The 24,138-nt window shown below is 36.6% G+C and overlaps 1 protein-coding gene across 8 annotated transcripts in view; it reads right to left on the reverse strand.

The window, feature by feature from the left end:
• Positions 1–24,138, reverse strand: part of LOC105388272 (protein cycle) — an 81,765-nt gene that overhangs the window by 28,594 nt on the left and 29,033 nt on the right. For 5 of the 8 annotated variants that reach the window (XM_048632687.1, XM_048632688.1, XM_048632686.1 and 2 more), the window contains one exon: positions 15,322–15,465. The exons of 1 other annotated variant lie outside the window; for it this stretch is intronic. In XM_048632687.1, the coding sequence (XP_048488644.1) occupies positions 15,322–15,465 (144 nt within the window). Of the gene's footprint in view, positions 1–15,321; positions 15,466–15,614; positions 15,739–19,692; positions 19,772–24,138 lie in introns of those variants that run through there. 2 more of the 8 variants (XM_048632685.1, XM_048632689.1) reach the window with 2 other exon arrangements.

The following is a 24,138-nucleotide window of genomic DNA, read 5'->3' on the forward strand; positions in this document are numbered from 1 at the left end:
GCTCCACCTGCAAACTTGAATATTCGTGAAATATTGTAAATTTTTCACCCAAAATCCGTCAGAAAGTGGCTCCTGGATACCTGCTATCCCGTTTCAATGTTGATGAAACTTCTGTCAGTGTTTTCTAATGACACAACACACATAATAAACCAGGTGAGATGCGGGCAGGTCTATAGCATCTTGGTGCCCCCATACAAAATGTTAATCTTGGGCTGCTAAGTTTTATTTTTTGGTTTTCACCTTGAATTTTCACCAAAAGTCATTTAATCTGAAATTGCTGAAAACCGTTTCTAGGTACTAATAATACCTTTTATATGAACTATCATTTGCAGCTGTAACTGTTTAGGCTCCACCTGCAAACTTGAATATTCGTGAAATATTGTCAATTTTTCACCCAAAATCCGTCAGAAAGTGGCTCCTGGACACCTGCTATCCCGTTTCAATGTTGATGAAACTTCTGTCAGTGTTTTCTTATGACACAACACACATAATAAACCAGGTGAGATGCGGGCAGGTCTATAGCATCTTGGTGCCCCCATACAAAATGTTAATCTTGGGCTGCTAAGTTTTATTTTTTGATTTTCACCTCGAAGAGTCACCAAAAGTCATTTAATCTGAAATTGCTGAAAACTGTTTCTACGTATTAATAATACCTTTCATATGAGCTATCATTTGCAGCTGTACCTGTTCAGGCTCCACCTGCAAACTTGAATATTCGTTAAATAATGTCAATTTTTCACCCAAAATCCGTCAGACAGTGGCTCCTGGACACCTGCTATCCCGTTTCAATGTTGATGAAACTTCTGTCAGTGTTTTCTAATGACACAACACACATAATAAACCAGGTGAGATGCGGGCAGGTCTATAGCATCTTGGTGCCCCCATACAAAATGTTAATCTTGGGCTGCTCAGTTTTATTTTTTGATTTTCACCTTGAAGAGTCACCAAAAGTCATTTAATCTGAAATTGCTGAAAACTGTTTCTACGTATTAATAATATCTTTCATATGAACTATCATTTGCAGCTGTACCTGTTCAGGCTCCACCTGCAAACTTGAATATTCGTTGAATAATGTCAATTTTTCACCCAAAATCTGTCAGAAAGTGGCTCCTGGACACCTGCTATACCGTTTCAATGTTGATGAAACTTCTGTCAGTGTTTTCTAATGACACAACACACATAATAAACCAGGTGAGATGCGGGCAGGTCTATAGGATCTTGGTGCCCCCATACAAAATGTTAATCTTGGGCTGCTAAGTTTTATTTTTTGATTTTCACCTTGAAGAGTCACCAAAAGTCATTTAATCTGAAATTGCTGAAAACCGTTTCTAGGTATTAATAATACCTTTTATATGAACTATCATTTGCAGCTGAATCTCTTCAGGTTCCACCTGCAAACTTGAATATTCGTGAAATATTGACAATTTTTCACCCAAAATCCGTCAGAAAGTGGCTCCTGGACACCTGCTGTACCGTTTCAATGTTGATGAAACTTCTGGCAGTGTTTTCTTATGACACAACACACATAATAAACCAGGTGAGATGCGGGCAGGTCTATAGCATCTTGGTGCCCCCATACAAAATATCCATTAACCAACAAGAGCGTCAGTAAGTAAGCGTCGTATTTTTTAGAATTTATTTATTTTAGAACATATTTTAGTGTTTATATAAATACCTAGCATTATTATTCCAATGTTTTTGGGGCTTTTTACGTGTTTTAATTGATAAAGCATGCAATGACTGAAGTGACCATCTTAATTTGGTCGGGTATTCAAAGGCTGCTAACTTTAGGCTGCTAACTTCACGCAGGTAGAGCATAGTATAGAACAATTCATAAAAGACAATTATTTATTTTATATATTAGGGAAACAAACAGCAATATGCAAGGATGCTAAGGGTAAGTTTTTCAACAAGTTTCGGCTCCATACCACTTGTCCAAGATCATGAAGAAATATTTCAAGGACGACAAAATATCATTCTTAGAATGGCCAGGGAACCCACTGGCTCTTAATCCCATTGAAAATCTGTAGGCTATCTTGAAAGGCAGACTTCTTAAAAGATATTGCATCTGTCTGACTGTCGATTGTTGGACCTCCAGATGCTTAGAAGGTTATATCCCAACTAACATTTTTGGTTTTAGAAAGGTTTTGAAAAGGTTCTAGAACCTCTGTATGGAAATCTACTCGTGAGTCTTAGAAGGCTCAATAACCTCATATTCACCTTATATTAACCTCCTGAGTGCAAAAAGGGCCCACGTTTAAGAACCTTTCTGAGAGCTTAAGCTAAACCTATAGCTCAAACCCAGAACCTTTTGAACTAATTACACAGAACCTAATTAAAACCTTCACAACCTTAATTTAACGTTTACATAACCTTGGAAGACAGCTTTTAAGTTCTAAATTAGTCCTGGATGTAACTCTACTATAACTTGAAACATATTTGATGGATATTTGTAATCCCTTTCCAGGACTCTCGGGCTTTAAAATGTTTCTGTGTAAGATTTTATAATAATTATAATAAATGGCGCCATTACCTGACACTTTCCAAGATTCAAAATGGCTAACTTGTAAGTGTTGTATTAATAAAAAATATAGTAAGTAGGCTGAAGCCAGGAAATACGAAAAACTTGTGCGACCAGCACTTTATCGTGATACTTTAGGATAATAGTTCTGTAAACGTGACGGGCCTTTTGTAAAGAATAAATGACAATGGGCGTTTTGGGACCTATGTCCAATAAAGATGAGACATACATCGTTGGATAGCTCTTTTCAAGTGAGCAAAAAAGTATTATGACGACAAATCCGTATCAGTTGTCCATTTTGAAATATATTCGTCGGAAGGAAGTATTTTTCTATGGCATTGCACTCTCTCTCCTGATGACAGTTAGGGCGTAATACACGTAAACACGTATTATTGAAATTGGAGAAATTACTTTCAGCTGGTTTTATTTACTGAGATAATAAACAAATATAATATAACGAGGTAACGCGGCCAGCGTCTTGGGTACCCTACCCGACAGTGGCAGCGATCTGGCCAGCATTTTCTTTTTAGTTTAATTTTAATTTTATATTAGTTAGTTTTAGTTAGGCATTTATAATTTAAATTGTATATTTTTTAATATAATATAATATTATATGAAATATGATCATTTTGTTATAAAAATTAAAAATGAATGTGAAAAACTAACAAAAACATTAAAATTACAGAAATAAAATATAAAAACTTTCAAGGTACGATTATTCTAATTGGACAGTAAATCAAGACTAGCGCTTCCGTTATTCATATTCTGCAAAAAAATACCTTTTCAACGACGTATCACTCATTTCTATTGGTGCTGGTCCCAGCTTCCATATATTGGTGCCCATCATCATTTGAAGACAATTAAAAAAAATTGTTAAAATTTTAGGTTTGGTGTAAAGTTCTATTAGAAATAAAAGTATGTCTATATAAAAAAAAACATATATTTGGAATAGTATTGCACACGCTACTGAATTTTCCCCTTTTTAATTAAAATATATATTTTTGCTAAGTTTCTATATTAATAATTTCGTCAAGGGGTACGGTAGACTGGATCGAAACCTTATATGAATAACAAAGCATAAAAAAATCGATTTTGAGTTACTTAATTGCGTTTGAGCGGGAAATGGGGGTTAGTACTAGTCTAGGCAAGCACATTTCTAAGAAAAAAGAATCAGAATGTCGAAATTTTATGTTAAAATTCTAAAGTAAAGTGGAAAGTTTTACCTTAAGTAGAAACATGGTCACCCTACACAAACACACATCAGTTAACCTATGTGTTTTGAATATCCTATGAGATTCGATAATTTATGCCTTAAGAACACACACTGTAAATTTGTTATCAGCTTCACTTTTCACAATTTATTTTATTTATGATTGTAATTAATCACACAGTAATTACAATTACTTATTAGATAAATTGAAATTATTGATGTTAAGCACAGCCGCCGTTGTGATTAATGACATACTAATCAACAATTAAACAGCTGATGGGCATAAAGTTTCATAGATCGTTCAGAATCAAAATTATGACTTTCTAGGAGCTATTTTCACTGTCACTTTCATTCTATTTGGACTTTCAGAACAATGAGGCGTTTGTTAAAAAAAAAAAAAAGTTCCTTTTTGGACAAATAGATGGCGTTGTTTGGGGTTGTACCAACTTTCAAACCCTCAGAACACACTCAGATCACAATATGTTATTCTGTGAGGCTAACGAAATGTGAAAGTGACGTAGGTAGGTAGAATTGTAGTATTATTTTCTCTATGATGTCGATGTCACTGTTGCTTCAGCGTTCAGTGCGATTGTGCGTACAGCCGTTCTTTTCAAGTTTTCTCAGTTTCCTTGTGTTTCTCCTGTATTAATTGAGTTGTAGTTGAGCTATCTGCTCCACCTCCCTTGATACTGTAGAGTTAGTGCACTTGAGATAGTGACTCTTTTGAGATAGTGACTCTTGTGAGATAGTGACTCTTGTGATAGTGACTGCTATACTGTAATAATGCCTAAGGACTATGGATCATGGTCCCTTGCCAATCTGAAGATAGAGTTACGAAAACGGAATGCCAAACTAACTGGACGGAAAGCCGTCTTGGTTCAGAGGTACCTAAGTTTGATCAAAGCATTTACAATAATAATATAGTAGCGCGCATAGAGAAAAGAACACTACGTGACGGCGCGGGTAGAACTATTCACAGAATACTTAGCACTATCCCAAGCCACATGCAGTCTGAGCCTCGGAAGGATGGCTCGCGCTACCACCCGACATTTAATCACAACTAGTGAGTTCTTATTCTGAGTTTAGTACTCTTTGCTCTCTATGTAATTTTTGACAGTTGGTACACTGCGTTTTCACGCCATCTATCGGCTTACCCAAAAGCTCAACTGACAGCTGTCAAGGAAAACGGCTCATTAAATAAGTAAATCTCTTTACTCAGAATAAGGTAAGCGTTTTATTTATTCGCTCTTGATACTCACCGAGTTTTATTTTTCTTTTATTACCAAAGATGAAATGCTACAATGCATAACAGGATTACTAACACTCGCTCATCTCGATTTGTGTTGTGTACTTGCGCTTAATTCTATCTTCCCATATCTTCCGTATTTCTAACTCAAAATGGCTTATCGGTACAATGTTATTGAGTATAACGAAATGGTTCGTGTCTACGAGTTAGCTGGACATAATATGGAAGCTGCTCGCCGCATGTACCAAGAGCATAGTCTCGATGGGTTGCGAGCGAGAGGAATTGAGAATCCTAGAGTTCCATCTCCTGCGGTGATTCTCCGAGCAGTATACAGGGAAAGGAAATTCGGACCGGGTCAATTCAGAGCCCCGAACCATGCTGTGGGTCGCCTTAGGCAGCCATTGCCTGTACAGGTAGAGGACAACATTCTGGATTTCTTTGATGAAAACCTTCGGTCGAGCACAAGAGAAGCAGGGCGTCATTTCGACGTTAGCCATGTCACCGTCTGGAATATTCTTAAAGGATCTGGACACCATCCATATCACTTTCAAAAAGTGCAAGCCCTTTATGAGCCCGATGCGGCTAACCGGATGGCGTTCTGTCAATGGTTTCTACAAAACCGCCATAGAAACATTTTATTTACAGATGAAGCAATGTTCAGCAGAGTCGGCCTTTACAATGTTCATAATGAACATTGGTGGTCTTTCAGGAACCCCCATGCAATCAAACAACATGCGCATCAAGTGCGCTTTAGCGTAAATTGCTGGGCTGGTATTATAAACAATACCATTATTGGGCCACACTTTGTTGAAGGACACCTAACTGGTGGCACGAACCTCCAAATGTAAGAGAACGTCATACCAGACCTGTGTGATGATATCCCATTGGCAGTGGTGAACGAAGGGTACTACTATCAGGGTAAAATTCCCCCCCGCAAAAAATTGGCAGACTTTTTTGTATCAAGAAAGATCGCTATATCGCTTCCCGAGGGTACGACTTGAGCCGACACTCGTGATTGGTAGGTATTCGTTTCGTAGTAGTTCTTTTCAGTTGAGAGGTCTGTGATGACGAATAGTGTGGAAATTCTCAATAAGAATGGTCTCGCTTTGAAAATACCAGTACAATAATAACGATTTCGCGCTTTCAAAATAATAACGGCGTTTTTTAACCATAGAGGATTGTAATAACATTGACAATGAGTAGGTAATTTTTTATTCATCACATTCTCTGTGGATCTAGTCTGTCAGTCAGTCACTGTTGTTTACTTGTTGACTTGTTTACAATAATTAAAAGGGAAAAGGTTAAATTCTATCCTTTGATTACCAAGCCTTGTTTCTTATCTCGTTTTATATTGTGCTGTGCTGTGAATACGTGTGACTTATGTTAAAGCATAACATGCACCTGTTCTGTATTCTTAAAAGATAATTGTGTATCAATTATGTGATATGGAGTAAAATTAAATGTCTACAGTGGATTAGGTACTTTGAGTAGCCAAAATCTCGGTAGGTACCAGACAATGTGGCCTCATGACTCCCATGAGTGTGGTGCTGATGCATGTGTACTTTTTTATTGACCTTGGCATTGAATTGTGGCATTTTTTGGCATTGAAATTAAAGTTCAAGGTCATTATGTCAAAACTAATCGCAATGTAAATATGAATAGGGTGACAATGAAATTTTAATATTTATTTAATAAAACGATTTTATGTTGGTCAGATTAAAACAAATAAAATACGTTTTTTAATGTCTTATCGTGTTCAGTATCATCAGCTGTATCTACCATTTCCCGCTCCAACGCAATCAAGTTAACACCCTGTATATCCGCAAAATTCGGATTATGAAGAATTTCGTTAAATTCTGATGGCACTGACAAACAAACCGCTGTCGCCATCTTTAGTTTTGACGTTTATTTTTGACATGTATTTATGGTTGCCGTGCGTTGCCATGGCAACGGTCGGTTACAGAGTCACAGAGTACATTTTGTCGGTTATTAAATGGACGTACACAAAGCAAGATTCCTTTAATATTAAATACCTCTTAAATACCCAACAGTGGCGACGTAGGTATACCCACAAAAATGGACGCTGTTACCGACAGGTTCCTCTGAATAATAACGGCCTCCTTTGTATATTCTTTATTATTTGACTGTTGCTTTTTGTTTTGTTTATTGTGTGTTGTAAATAGACTAGCTCGACAAATACACGTATTTTATTTTGTCTACAAATCCTGGGTTTCCCTATAGCCTACGCATCGTAGTTTACAAGTGGTCCTTGCGTAGTTTACAAGTGGTCCTTCGAATAAAATCAGTGCGCCCCGCAGGGGAATGGTTAAAACGCGTAGCACAGTCCGAAGAGAAATGGAGGACGCTGATGCCGACTCTACACCAATGCTCTGGTCGGTACAGTGGAAATGCCTTCTACCAGTGGCCTTACTCACAAGCCAAAGGTTGATAATCTGCCGTCAGAAAATGAAGGAAAATGAACAACATCGAGAAAGTCGAATAAATCCTCATGTACAGTTATATCACGACAAGAAGACGAAATAGCAAGGGAAAAGGCCAGGATACAATTGGAACTCTTAGACAGAAAGCTAGCCTCACTGAAACGCAAACGCAGCCACAGTTTACGATCAGCACAGAGTGAGCACAGTAGTGATAGCCAGTACGTAGAGAGGTGGCTCGAGCACAACGAGCAAGAACTGGGAAAATACGGGGCCTGCACTGATGGTTCAACCGCAGGTCCCGTGCTGCCGCCGATTGAGATCGGTCGACACTGTTGGCCCGGTTCAGCTACTCGCCGCCGCCGCTCCGCCGCCGGGTGAAGCCGGCACGGATATCATGCAACTTGTTTTTTTTATTTCAGTGAAAAAATATGGCGGCCGTTAGGAAATTACTAAAAAGCATTAAACATATTTTGAGGATGCCTCTAAATCTTTAAAATATCCTTGAAGCACTTGAATCTTGCCTTTAGCTCATAGCCAGTGACTTAATGCTTTTGGTTTTCACCACGTAGTCCTAATTTGTTTGCAGCTTGGGTAGAAGCAAAACAGACATGAGTTTAACAGAGGATGATTTTGAAATAGATGAACGAGACAGACTCACACTTTGCCGCAGCGGGCATATACCTAGTGTTCATGAGAAAGCAACTTACATCTCGACCGTCGAATGGCGTAGTATACGACCCGACTATCAATACAGCATTCAATATAATTTGGTCAGAAAACATTATTGGGAGAGGTGGTAATGAGGGTGCTTCATGTCTCATAAGATGGGTAGAGGAGAACAGCTCACAAATTAATATTGCAGAAGACTTAACATTTTGGTCTGACAACTGTGCGGGACAAAACAGGAATATGATGATTGTAATGGCATACATGTAAGTGATGATAAAAATTCCGAATCTTAAAGTCATAAACCATAAATTTCTGCTGAAAGGACACACTCACATAGAAGTTTCACAAATATAACAAAAGAAAAATGTTTAAATACGATGGATATTGCTATACCACATGATTAGTCTCAATTTATAAGAACTTGTGGGGGAAGAAGAACTTTTTATGTGTATGACATGGAACTGCATCATTTTAAAGATGTGTGTTCTTTGTACAAAAATAATGGACTATTCGTCGCGAGAAAAAACCCAAAGATAACGTATTTAAGAATTTTGTATTATAAATACAATTTCGACTGCGGAATCGGTCAGGGCATTTGAAGATGCCAAAAGTGTTGCCTGAATTAAGGAAAAATGAAAAACCAATTTCGACTGCAAAATATAGTGACCTTTTAACCCTTTTGCAGTGGGTTCCTAAAGGTTTCCATTCTTTCTAAAAGAATTTGAAATACTCCAAAGATGCATCAGATTTCCCGGAGACTGATTAAATAATTAGGTATTAATGATTGAACATTATTAATTGCGATAAGACTAAATTACTATACTATTTTTATTAAATTTCATTAGAATTACAAAATACCATAAGGTTGTATTGTTGTACCATAAGATAGTAATCTTAAATATTTAATAACAAAAACGACCAGATTATATTAAAAAAAGTTTAGTTAAAAACACCAACATACACCCTTATGCCTAAATAGGAACATCCGGACATGTTCCTATTTAGGAACTTTACTCGTAGAATGGTCAACCTCATTTATGAAGAAAAACATAAATGAAAATACAATAGAATCAAAAGATATGATACGATTAGTAAAGAAATTTTCTTTTCGCTCTCCTGAAAACCTGTCATAATGCACATTGGCCCTTATGTATCTGATGTCCAGATATATCGACTTATATCCAACCTTTCCAATCGGGAATCAAAACGTGTGGGCCCAAATCAACCACTGCACCGTCGCTCGCAGACTCGGATTATTGTAATACTAATAGCATTTAAATCGGATTACTGCTGCGCTAATACCTACAACATACTGGCACTAACGAGCATCAGTCGGATCAGTGCCAACTGAGTTCGTTAAAAACCAAGCTTTGTGACACACAGAAGGTCCATTATCCGTGCTCAGGTGCCTCTCTGTAGAACTGACCCTCCCGACAAAGGACCATTACCTATTACGGTAGCATCGATTATTAAAACTTCACCTAACGTTTGCACTTATTTCTGATGTAAAAATGTTGCTCTTAAACGGCGTTTTACAGATGGTAAGTATACGTACGTATTATCCTCAAAAATATTCATGGCATTTTTGGAGTGTAGGCAAAACGAAAAATTTCGTATCGATTAATTTCATTAGCTAGCTCGTTCTTGCAAATGCTTTGTTGATGAAAAATTGTAGAAAACTGTGCTAGATGCCCCAAGTTAGTTTTTTTTCAAAGAATTACATCGTTTTTTTATCTAACGAAGAAGCAGATATATTGAGTATTGGTACTTGCATAAACGATATATTTTTCTTTAAAATAAAAAAGCAGCCATGAAAAGTTAAAGTTAAAAATAGCATTTGCGACAACATGGCTGTGGCGGCAACCATACAAAGTAATTAATATTCGGCTATAAAACGCGTCATTTCAAAACAAGTTTCTCAGGGCTTACGAAAGGGTTGCTTATGTTGGTATTGAAGTTGGACATTTGTCGGGCTGCGCGACTGTGGGGCGGTAAACTAGGTGCTTTTGTCGCCCCTGCCCCCCGCGCCCCCTAACTGTGCCGCTTTCGTAATCACGGTTTACAATAACTGTACCGCGGAAACTGCCGTACGCACTAGTGTTTCAAATTAATTAGTTCACTTTGACTCTCAGAAGAGACTATTTTCGAACTGTTGTTCTAACCCTTTTCTGGGGCTTCGGGCTTCACTTACTCCGTTTTATTGGGTACTTATTTTTACCTGGTAAAAATCCATATCCAAATTATTTAATCAACCGTCTAAGCAATCAAATAGTAAATCTTTAAAAATGATACCCACCCAGACAGCGGGGGCTAGTCTTTCCTATTAAAATAATTTCTAGTGTCCCTCTCCGCAATCGGATATTTATGGAGGTTCGCACCTGTAGCTGTGTGTAGCTTACGGAAAATGAAATTTACGCTGAGGTATCCAATATCAGTACCGACCCTCAGGCAAAACGAAATAACTGCAGACTCCTCCAAATCATTCAATTATAAATACTTGTGGTAAAATACTCCTGATAAATAATTCCTGTTGGTTTAACAACTTGGAATGTCATGTAAAGCATTGTGATTAGATTTTCTCAGTTCTCAAATGAAAAATTTTTGTATTGGTGTATTATGTATACCTCTACTTTAATCGCTTGCACATATTTTACTATCAGTCACACATACACTAAGATCAAACACATTTTCGTTCTTAACAACCTAATAGGTAACTATGATGAACGCATCGCACTTGCGTCAATAATTAAGATTAGCCGAAGCCAATTAAAGTTATGCCCCCGGAGATTATAAGAAGCGGGGTTGCTGTCGAGTAGCGACCCTGACGGGCAGCGGGTGGTTAATTACTCGCCTCAATAACGAATACCATCCAGAATACAGCGTGGCTCAAAACTCAGATTTTACACATTGTGATTGTTGACGACGTCTTATGAAATATTTAATGAATATACTATACGTCAGTGTTTAAAAGCCCACACAAGTTAAAACTGAGTACAGTTATAATTCTGCACCTCACTCATGTAACTAGCAGCATTAGTTACAGTGATCATGGTCATAGTCTCCTCAAACCTGCATGATGGAAAATAATTTAATACCCGTAAAATAATGGGTAATTAAGCACAATATTACCCAAGATACATTGAGAGTTTGAGAGATCTAAACCAGATTCAGAACGAAAAAATACTTTGTTTAGTTCCAAAGAATAATGAAAATATTAATGGAGTTCTGAACAACGAAAATATTTTTCACAAAAGGTAGTGGTACCAGTGGATCTAAACGATGCCAACAAAAAGCTTTAACACATATTTTGTTAACAAACCAAGAGTTGAAGCTGAAGCAATCAATCCTGGTTGTGACTTGTAAAATTGGGAGTCATTCAGCTGTTGAGAACGATAACCTTGCTATTGCTTCTTGTGATAATCAGTTCACGACTACAGGTTTAACAGCGTCGTCATCATCATCAGCTAACATCTAAGTAACACACGTGTCATTGAACTCTAAATTTGCTTCGAACATAGGAAATTGTGTCTCTGATATTTAAAAAAAACTGCTAGATGTTACTAAAGCTCTTTAACTTGAAAAACATTGGCCTCCAACTGGCAAAGAATATCCGTACGAGACCTTACAAAATTGGAAAATAGCATAATAGACATGTTCAACGATTGCATCTTCAGAAATTTCATTGTTTTGTGCTATTACATAAAGATCAGTGGCTTTATTGTAAATATTGTGCCTGTAATCTGTCTCTGGACGTCTTTTTGATGAACCAGTGAAATGCTATAATAACTTGTTCGGTGAAAATGGGTTATTAGTGAAGCACCGAGGCAATAAATACCATAAGGCGGCTGAAAGAGGGAAAATCTTTTTGGCGTGTCATCACAAACCAGAGCCCGATATCGCTAACCAGATTTCGACACACGACAATGGAGAAAGTGATATGAAACAGGGATAACTTACGACCAATTACAAAAACTATACTATTATGTGGCCGTTAAAATGTACCCTTACGTTGCCACAGAGACGATGGTGACATTCTCAGAATACTAAGCATAGTGATGTACGAACTGAACGAAATTTTCGAGCACTGTTTAAAGTTCAGAATAGATAAAGGCGATTCAATACTCCTACGCCATTTAAAAACAACAAGTTTAACAGTCACTTACATAAGTAAAACGGAAATATAAACATTTACATAGAACAGATCCAGAGAACTATTAAGGAAAATTTTTAAAAATGCTAAGTTTTTTCCACCATTTTTGACGAGACAAAAACGAGAAAACTGATATATATCGCATGCGGCAACAGGTGATAATACTCCTACGCCAGTTAAAAACAACAAGTAAAACCATTTCCACCATTTTTGACGAGACAAAATCGAGACAACTGGTATACCGCATACGGAACAAATGAGAATACTCCTACGTCATTTAAAAACAACAAGTTCAACTGTCACTTACATAGGTAAAACAGATCCATAGAAAAATTTAGGAAAAAATCAAAAACCTTAAGTTTTTTTTCACAATTTTTGACGAGACATAAATAAGACTAAACTGATATATCGCAGATATGAGTGTATCGTTGAGATATATCTGAGTAATTGTGTAATCAAGGAAGATTTCAAATGCTGCTGCGTATGCATAGCAGAGTTGCAGAGTTCCTGCACAGCAGTGCAGTTACTATCATAAAAAAAAACATCCCCGACATCTTCCACTAGATGTGGCAATGCTACGAAACTAAAATACAAAGACCATCTTCTTCAGTCAGCCAACGTCGGCTGCCAGCAGCGGCTGCCAGCAGGGCGATCTGCTGAGTCCGGCAATTTCAGCCTCGCCATACACCCACATAATCTCTTCCCTTGCCTCCAAATTTAATGTGTTGTACTTACCTAGACGAAGTGACACTGAGAGGTGAAGCGAATACAGACCTTTCAGATCTACAAAACATTATAACCAAATCAGCCTCCATTGGAATCAAGCTAAATTTCACCAAATGCGAACTTTTTGATAGTGACTGAATACCTCATGCCTCAAAAGAACTAATAATTAAAAGATTCAATATTTTAGCTACGAACATAATTGATAAACAAAAATTCGCTTCGCCACCTGGGTGCCCCAGTATTGGACGATTCCGTAGAATCTTTTAGGTTAAAGAGAAGTTTTGGAAATCCATAATATACACCGCTATTGGATACTGTTATCAATGATTTGGCACACAGATTGTCTCCGGAAGTACTAGCTGTCTGAAATAGTTATTTCAGCTGGGCATTTTTCTCCTGAAAACATATTTCGATTGTAAAATCTAATAAGTGATAAATACCGACTTTGGATGGCCAACTGGAGAAGAGAATGTGACAACAATTCCGATATACCAAAGACGGTAGTAGCTCATGTTGGAATAATGATGTAAACATATACACAACCTTGTGTCGATGAATATACGAAAAATAATTTCTATACTTACTCTATGTGCACATGCTGTCATTAAATTTGTGCTTAATTTTGCTACGGTGTATATGATGTGTATCTATTCTATTGAATAAAATCCAAGTCTTTTAAAGTAATCCTGCTGTTTGCTTATGCCTAAAACAAATAGCTCACCTCTAGGAATGCGACCAGGATTCATATAAACGCTCGCTCTTCCCAACATTTACAAATACGTGGCCGTGGAAGTTGAGATAATAAACGTATTCGCAAACAGAAAATACTAACTATTTTTTACTTATTTTTATTTTGATCGTAGGTACTATTGAAAGGATTCTTTATCCCTCATGCATTCCTCCTACAATCAGAGTAGGGGAGAATTGCCTAAAAAGAGACACGAAAATAGGTCTTGCAGACGAGTTACTTTACCGAGGTCACGAGTGCGGTAGCCGGGTTGCGGTTTAAAAACAAATACAACTCAGTGCAATATATAGGTCTTGCAGACAGAATATTATCATCCTCTTTGAATAAATATAGTCTAAAGGTAGGTATTAGAAGATATCAATAACTAATGGTGCTAATCCTGCATCACAGGATCTATCACGTTTGGGTAAAGCGGCCGAGCTTAGCGTATAGCCACGATAAAACAAACCATGAAAACAGAACAAATATTGTGAATTTATCATAGTTTCGCAACACTTTATGTTGGTACTTTTTTTTTAATCTTTATTAATTTCATAATTTATTTTTATTTTTTGTAATATATCAGGGTTTTTGTGACATGTGACTGATTTTAGTGATAGACGAGTTCATGGGAATTATTATCTTCTTTGAGATCTATGTCCCCAAAAGTTATTGAGTTTTTTTTAGGTAATTCCTAAAAAAATGTTTTTTAATTAATCGTGCCAATAATATTTATTTATATTTTGTACTTTATGTATAATCCAACTATGTAAAACTTTTCTTAAGTCCTCAAAAAAACAAAAAAAGTCGGTCCATGTGCCGAAGATTATGTATTTTTATCATCAATGTCATGTCAATAAACATTCTTTCCGAATGAGCCGTTTTCCTTGACAGCTGTCAGTTGAGCTTTTGGGTAAGCCGATAGATGGCGTGAAAACGCAGTGTACCAACTGTCAAAAATTACATAGAGAGCAAAGAGTACTAAACTCAGAATAAGAACTCACTAGTTGTGATTAAATGTCGGGTGGTAGCGCGAGCCATCCTTCCGAGGCTCAGACTGCATGTGGCGGGAGGGAGGAGGAGCAGATAGCTCAACTACAACTCAATTAATACAGGAGAAACACAAGGAAAATGAGAAAACTTGAAAAGAACGGCTGTACGCACAATCGCACTGAACGCTGAAGCAACAGTGACATCGACATCATAGAGAAAATAATACTACAATTCTACCTACCTACAGTGCGACAAACTTATCTGTTCCGGTGAGAGAGAACTAAATTGATCCATAACTCCTTACTTACTAATTAATTGTACATTGATATAGATTAGATGCATTTAATAAAACCGCAAGGGCAAATTACCTTTACGGGCAGACTTAAAATCTTATAGAATAAAGAAATATTAGACGTTTTCTTGAAATCTCACCGGAACAGATAAGATTGTGGCACTATACGTCACTTTCACATTTCGTTAGCCTCACAGAATAACATATTGTGATCTGAGTGTGTTCTGAGGGTTTGAAAGTTGGTACAACCCCAGACAACGCCATCTATTTCTCCAAAAAGGAACTTTTTTTTTTTTAACAAACGCCTCATTAAGTATAAGTCACCAACACTAGCGGTGGTACTCACAAGTGATGGCTCTTCCTCTTGCGCATGTCATGTTCGGGGGCGCGGGGCGGGGGGTGCAGCGCGCCCCCGCCCCCTCCCGTCGCCTCGTCGCCCCCGGAGGCGCTCGTCAGCTCGTACGGCGCCGCCGAGCTCGGGTTCGGACCACTGCAAAGACAAATCACTCAATGACCAACCGAAGTATGGACAAACCACGAAATTGTCGAGACAAAGGTTGTCAATAATTTTTTAATTCCTAAACAAACAACACAGCAAAATAAGGCTTCAAACCAAACAAATAGGTAAGAAAACTTTACCCATAAGTGAAATAACAGTGCATTAAGTAGACACGGTCACAAAGGCTTCGCGCGTATTGATGACTGCCGCTGACATGTCACAGTTACAAAATACTAGCGAAGCGAGCTGCGGTAATCTCGTTATGTGGAACCTTGGCATTGAACCGAGGCGACGTCGCTACCGCGAAAACGTCATAATTATACACTACTTTGTACCGATTCTATTGTTATTAAAGTGTATAATGCTCAACCAGCTGGACGGATTATTTCAGTACACCTGCCTTGCTTTCATAGACAACTATGGAGAAATATTCTTTATCTTCACTGGAAGGCCCCCAAAAAACTTCCCCATAACTTAAAAATAATACAAGCGACCTGATGACAGTTCTTCATAAATATGGAGAGAGCCGTATTGTGCAGAACTATTATATATAAGTAAGCTTTTATGTAAGCCCTATCATTTACCTACAATAGAGCTGTATCAGATTCATTTCACAGGTATTCTTATGTTTACTAGGTGGTTCCAAACTTGAATGTAACTAGTTATGAGTTTGGTAAAGAAATAAACAATATTTGAATCTAAATTAGATTATCTGACTATTGAAATATCAGCCCTTAGTAGTAGCAGTTTTTCAGTAGTTAAATAGATGTCACTATTCCTTTTTATAAACCTCAGTTATATTAACAAAATCCTCGTCTTTGAATTGGACTTTTTCATAGTCCTTCGAGCCGGATTTCCGGATTGAAATTAGAAGTCAGTTTTTAAATTCGACTATAGAATCAGGGAACAGTGTCCCTGAAGGTTCTTCATTCTGGGCTTCTTTGTTGTTGGTGGGCGGTATGTCTAATCGTCTTACTGCGAGTTTCAATAACTATCTACCTATGGTGCTTTCACTATACCTATCTACTTTTATACTATTTTGACACATTGAAAGTTACATCCTGACAAAATAGTAGATAGATATTGAAACTAGCAGTAAGACAAGACATTGATGTTGATTCTGAAGGCAGAAATTCTAATTTTAACGCTGTCAAACTAAAAAAATTGCTAGCATAAAATGACATTTACGGAAACAATCTTAGAGTCGAATTTTAAACAAAGAAATTAAGGTTTTGACGTCTCTAAATTTAAAATTTCCGCCTTCAGAATCGATATCATTATAGTAAGAAAATTGTCAGTATTGTCACTAGTCTAATAGATGTCACTATCCCTTTTAATACATCTCGGTATCAAGAATTCTTACAGTTTAATTAAACTTTTGATACAAGATTTTATTTGGACCTTTTCATAGTAAAGTTCTTCGAGCCGGATGGGAGAAAAAAAAGAAAAAAAAAAAACGAGAAAATTCGAGTTGCGGACTGAATTTCGACGATGTCCAAAAATGTCAATACATATAATAAAAAAAACGATGGACTAAGTTTACACATGCGACGATATTTTTTCGTAGCTGCTATAAATGCCACGATGTGAAAAAATATATGTAATTACAATATGCATTTGAAATTTTCGCATCTGAATCCAAATCACTCCAAATTACCAATACGATGCAAATTGAGTTCGAGGAGCAGTTAGGATTTGCATGAGAGCAACATCATTTGCAAGCAAGGCTTTTACTGTGCAATATGTTTTGTGACTAGCTTTGCTACGCGAGAATAACAGGAAGTATAAAATGGCTTAAAAAGGAGAGTGCACATTTTTGATGGGTGTGCCCAAGCTGTATACAGTTGAGATATATGCCGTTTAAAAGTGTAGACAAAACTGAACCCTTTATTTATATACGGTTTTGCGGAGTTCAATTAAATTTAAACTTTAAAGCGTAATACAAATGTATGTCCCAAAAATTATGAATAAATTAAATTTTAGCAAATAATTAACTGCAATTATTATTTGATTATTTTGTTAAATATTGGATGTTATGTGTTATAAGTTTTATATTATCTTTTAATATATCATCAGACTGCATGGTTATGTGGTCCTCAGTGCGGTAATTCCGAATTATTATTCTAGAAAATTCTCAATAGAGTTGATTCTGGGAAACGTAGGGAAAGGTAAATTCTCGGACACGTACTGTACACGTTTCCTTGAATCCACCCCAGGGAGAATTTCGTAGGGTATTGAATAAGCCGAAACCTATAGTAAAAAGTCACGTGACCAACATTTCTATGGAAATTTTAATTTTTGTCGCGAATTTTGAAATACTGATTTAATTTTCGGGCTTAGATATAACATGCTGCACAAGTGGGTTTCGGCTTAGTATGCCCTTTCTGCAACATCCCGTATATGACATAATAAGATAGCGGAGGACTGGATCAGGCTGGTGGCCAACGGTGGGAGGGACAAGGAAGCGGTGGGCGTGACCGCGCGACAGACGCCCCCCGACCTTCACTCGACCACTTCACCAATGTTATGTAAGTATGATGAATATGAGGCACGAGCGTCCCGGTCAAACACGAACCACACCGACATCTCGGCCGATCGGATTTTTCCAAAAATCTGATGAAGCCAGTCACTCCAAGAAATAGGTCTAACTACTTTTTTCAAAGCAGCATAATGAATGTGCACAATAAAAAAATATTAAGTTTGCTATAAACGCTATAAGCATAAAAACCCAGAGGTTCATCAGGCAGCCGTAGCACGTTATGCCGATAAAAACCCAGAAGTGCACTTGGCAGCCGTGAATCGTTATATGGATAAAAACCCAGGAAACATAACACCCCGGTAAAACGTTATAATAACAAAATCCAGTTGTAGATAAAGATCGTCTAAATTGTACTACACAAAAAATTACGTATACCAATAGTAACGTAAGTAATATTAACGGATACCAATGAAAATTACGCAATTAACAAACTAACAGAGAAAATTGGAAAACAGAAAAGATTAGAAGCTGAAAGAATTGTGAAATGGGTTCTTGCGTGTCGTAAAAATATACTAGATACTTACTGTAAAATTTTAGATCGCGTTCAAAGTAAACTTACAAAAAGTAAGGAAAAAAATAGTATCTCTTCTGACAATGAGATACCTACTAGAAGTACTAGAAAAGTTTATAATCATTGCCGACGAATCTAAACATGCGAATACTCAAGAACCATACTGATATGAAAATTCGTTCAGGTGAAACTATGCCAATAAACGAAGAGGATAACTTCAACGACAAAAGAAGTGAGATCTAAATGGGTGCCAAGTTCAATGGTCAGTCCTGAAATTTATTTATAAGTTAACATATCAGTTTTGACTAAATGATTGTTATAGACAATTGAAAGAAAATCCTTACAAGTTGGTAAGGAACTGATAACCCAGCCTAATCAATGACTGTGCCATTCAAGACTTTGGATTATTTCGTTTAAAAAAAGTTTTAATTAAAAACACTTTTATAATTGAACATTGAAAATACGAATTGCGATGTAGGTGGTAGACGTTGCTAGCAGTTACCGGCCAATTATAATAACTAACTTTGTTGAGCATCATTTTGTTTTTCTAACAAGACTTGGAGATCTTTTGTAGTGTTTAATTGTATGACGGAGCCACCTGTTGCTCTTCGCCCTTTCCCCCATGACCCGAAGGGTTTAATCTTCGGAAGGAGGAGAGGGCAAGGGAGAAACCTCAAATCTTCTGTACAAACGCATTTAGAAGGGGCAGTTAAAAAAATCAAGATACCTAAAAAAAAACATGCAGGAAAAATATGAAAATCACTCTCATTTAGGGTGATCCCACATACGATCCTGGCTGCCTTAAATTTTGCTCAGGTGTGACGCCGATTCAATGGGCATTGTTCATATAAAATAATTTGTCTTGCTTTATCCAAAACCATTTAAGGTCCTTGATTTGTGATCACTTCTCCATCATCACATTTCTGAAAAACTGTGGATTGATTAGTTTTACTGTTTCTACTATTTTCAGAAAAAAATGTTGTATATATTTTTCAATAGCTATAGTCCCAACTTTTACAGGAGATGATCAATACATTTGGAGTGGTGCTCGTAAAAGATAAAACTTATAAGTACCACCTGAAACTTTAAACTAGTCCTGTTCAAATACGCGTTAAACCACTTCAAACTGACTTTCCGCAATCATAAAGTAATATAATATTACACTTACGGGCAATGAAAAGGTTCCACTGAGAAATGCACCAAATTACTTCTGAACGGAAACTCCTTACTTACTTCTTTGCCGTCTTCTGCAACATTAAAGTACATTTAACAGAGAATCAGGATATTACCAAATAAAATCGTTAAGATTTTGTTCCAATTTTAAATTAAATCTTTGAATAAAAATGGGTTTGTTTGATGTTGTTTCTCTTTCGCAACTTAAACAACCTTTTTAAGTATGGTCTCTTGATACTGTTTTACCAGGCATCAGTAAAATATCAGGAGCCCATTATAGAGGTATACTGAAAATAAAACTAAACTGAAACTGCTAGCAAAATAAGTTTTTTTTTACTTTCACAATCAGTTTCGATATTTTTAAAATCTTATAAGTATTTAGAATGACCTACTCTGAGTTACTTACTACTACCCTTTTTCAAACCCCATGTATATCGAAGAGTACTTAGCTACGATTACGACACGTTTGATCTTGACAAACTGCAACGGTAATAAACTGCGATTTGAGTAACCGCTATTAAAAAAAACAATTCGCAGTTTTTCCGAAAAAAAAAGCGAACTGCAAATTGGTCCAAACGATTATTGGACTACCAGCGATCTGGGAAAAATGCGAGACAGACGCATAGCAATACGTCTAAACGTATACACGATACATTTGTACTTTCATAGAGATACAAAACGTCCATTACATATAAGGCTACCATTCTCCTTTCATTGGATGAACTTTGTGTAGAAATAAAGCGATATAGTTCCACTGCACCCTCAGTGTAACCTGACAAGATAATATTAAATATGTACAACTATTGCTGAAAGCTTCGTTTTATTACTGGACTGCTCAACTGCATAGCAGTTCTTTAAGTACTTTATGAGTCAGTGAATACATAAAAATTCAACCAATGTACGGTGCTGTTGTACCAGTGTCACAACTAACTCCTTAGAGGCGTTACATAACAACTATAACTAAAATGAAAAAGAAAGAAAACTTGTTTCTAAACTAAAAAAAAAGGCGTCGAAACAAACGTCAAAACGCAAAACTGAAGCAAGGGAACGAGATCCGAGGATCGAAGATGAAATAACTAATCTAATGACAGGAAAATTACCGTCGAAAAATGTTTAAGGAGTTTATGCTGGTTGTAGTAATTAAACAATAATAAACAATAAATGTGCGTTCGTGTGTTGAGTAAAAATCTGTAATAGAATTCAACCCTATATGTAGAAAAAGATTGTATAAAGAAACTTTCCTAGAGATATCAGCAAATAAAACATATTTTTGTAAATTGTCTCACACAATGTATATCATTTACGTAAAATATTATATTAATCTGTCGTAAACAGAGTCACAGGCACAACAAAATTATGTATTGGCTGTCAATGCCTGTAAGGTAAAAGCGGCCTGGACGGGTGCGCCACGGGACACTGCTGTCCGTGACAGCCCCCTCTACCCTACTACATAGGTACTGTTGATATGCCTTGCATAGGAACTGTTACAATAACGCATATTTGCATGACCGATTCTCTACAGGGTGCTGCTTAAATGAAAATGGTAAGCCGAAAAGGGATGTTATGTGAGTTAGTCATTTTAAACAATACAATTTAATTCGCGGAAAAACAAAAGCTTCTTTATCTAGATATCAAAATAGTCAAATAATTCGAATAAAAACTTAAATCACGTTTTTATTCAAGAATTTCAAAATATTATAAAAATAGGAGTTGAGTGACATTATCTTATTTCGGCATAGCTATCTCATATAAACTTTTAGAGAATTTATACTGCTGCCGGGATTGGAATCATACCTCTAAACTAACCGAACCATACTATTTTTGCAACATAAACTGGTATGTTTGTGGGGTTTGGAACGCAAGAGGAAGGAAGGGCCTATGGTGAGGAATGACAGAGGGTGAAAAAAATAATATATTAAAAAAAATAAACAACCGACTTCAAAAAACCACTAAAAAGTAAGAAATAATTTAAGGTTTACACCAATGATTGGTGATGTGACAGTACAAATATACCTAAGCAGAAACTGTTTTTTTTTTGTTGGTGCGGTGACAAAGTAATCTGAAGAAATACCACTTCAAAAAAAACAGTTCCTGCTTAGGTATATTTGTACTGTCACATAGAATTGGTGTAAACCTTAAATTATTTCTTACTTTTTAGTGGTTTTTTGAAGTCGGTTTTTTATTTTTTTTTATACTTTTTAGTTTATTTGCAATAATTTGTATCAAAAGTAAGATGGAAATGATACCAATAAGCCTTACTAGTCAATACGAATCATTTAAGCCTAAACACGAGGTAGTTACTATATACCGTTAAGGAGTTCATCTGACTGCCTTCCGTTTCCATCATCAGATCAGCTCAAGGTCACCATCATATCTTTTGGTTATAAGAACTATATTTAAGTTCTAAATTTTATTAGAATCGTTTAACAGGTGCCCAAAATGGAAATTCATACCCTGTTTTTACCCCTTCACCCACCCTTGGGGGAGCATAAAATTCTGAAAAAAAATAGGACCACCCCTGAGCTCAACCCAATACATCAAAAAAATAATTTTCAAAATCGGTCCATAAATGGCGGAGTAATCGGTGAACATACATAAAAAGACAGACATACGGACCTTATAGAATTTCGAACCTCCTCCTTTTTTCGAAGTCGGTTAAAAAGTGAGAGGATTGAAAGACGACGAAAGACGTGTAGTACTTATTTGGATTTATTTTATAAAAACTAAATAAAGGCCAATAAAATCTTAAAGCCAGTCTTTTCAATACCACATGTTGTTACAGTCTTGTTTAAATTTACTCGGAGCATCCAGGGCGTGCAGTCTTATCAGTGATGGCCAAAGATGAACCGGAAGATGACATGAATAGAATACATGAATAAAATAAATATGTTGGTACTTGCAACACAATGTGGTTTAAAGAGGCAAGGAAAATTAAACATCGTAAACAAGCATTTATGTAGGTTCCTAGTAGGGACTGCAATCCCGCATCTGCGGGATCCGCTAAGTGTGGAATCCCGCACTTATTTTGGCTGTTTTTAACAGCATGCGGATAAGATCCCGCATTCATACAAGTATAAATCGTAACGCCTGGTATATGCACGCGGGACGCGAGAAAATGGCGTGCCATCCCGCGTGCGTGATGAAATCCGCATGCTGTTAAAAACAGCCTTTGCGGAACTGCATTTGCTTGACTGGAAAGTGGTTTCGTAAAAATGCGCCCGCGTAAGCGCAAAATATTTTCGTCAAATAATTCTAAGGGTCCGGAAAAAAATCGATCTAAGTCGGCTTAAATCGAAAATGAGACTTATACCATGGTGCCCAGTTTTTTTTCACTACGAGTTGGTATTTTAGGTTTCTTGATAGCTTCAGTAATACCGGAGTTAGACTTATTTCGAAATGGTTTAACTAGATTTTCTACACAACTTTTGCAACACTCTGTATAATAGTGCACAGCTTATAGACCCCCCAGTACTAAACTAACTGGAACAAGTGGCAAGAGGATCAAGTGGAGTCTTGTTAAATATCAGTAGATGCAGTCCATCGACCTTCTATGTATCAATGTACAATGTGTGTGCGTGCAAACTAGAGCTTGGATCTCTGATACAAATACACAACACAAAAATTCAGAATTTATATTGTGTAATCATTGCAGGTAACCTTTTTTCAACCAATCGCCTTTCATTGTGATCAAAACCCAACACACTTTCTTAATGAAATTATGGGATTATCTCAAATATCACCAACAAATATAAAATATTTAAAAATAAAACGATTTCAGTCCTAGAACCAAAATGAAAGTTGTCCAGTAGCCTAATTTAAACTGCAATAGATTGAATACAGATAACAAGGGATTAAAAAACTGAGCGGCAGTTTCAAGTTTAACCCTTGGAACAAAATGCTTTCGACTAATATATGGAAAAAATATTAAAGATAAACACTAAATATTATTAATATATAATTGATTATAGTTTCATTCTATAAAAAAAAAAATATTTGTGAAGAATAAGTGGATTTTTATGCCCAAATTTGGGGAATTCGATCAGTATTTTTGGGGATTTGGATGCATTAGCTTGGTCAACCCTGCCAGTAGGTCCAGTTAAATAAATTTATTAATAATTTTCCAATTCAATTATCATAATAATCGCGAGGTCTGTTCGTGGCTCGCGAAGCACAAAGGGAATATTGGTAAATGGCTCTACATAGCTACTGTACAAATTTACAATATCATTTATGCTTGCCAAGCACTCACGATTTAACGTCGACTAATAAAATATTTTTACTTTTGAATATTATTAATGAAACAATTATTTTATAGGACATACAGGAGGAGGCAGAAATGGCAGCAAAGGAAGATATAATAGGAACCGATAACAATTTTAGCAAACAGGATGTAGAATACTAAGTAACTCGACATTACTACCCCAGAACAGAGAAAAATCCT

The sequence above is a fragment of the Plutella xylostella genome, chromosome Z (genome assembly GCF_932276165.1).
Source record: "Plutella xylostella chromosome Z, ilPluXylo3.1, whole genome shotgun sequence".
In the NCBI taxonomy this organism is placed as follows: Eukaryota; Metazoa; Arthropoda; class Insecta; order Lepidoptera; family Plutellidae; genus Plutella; species Plutella xylostella.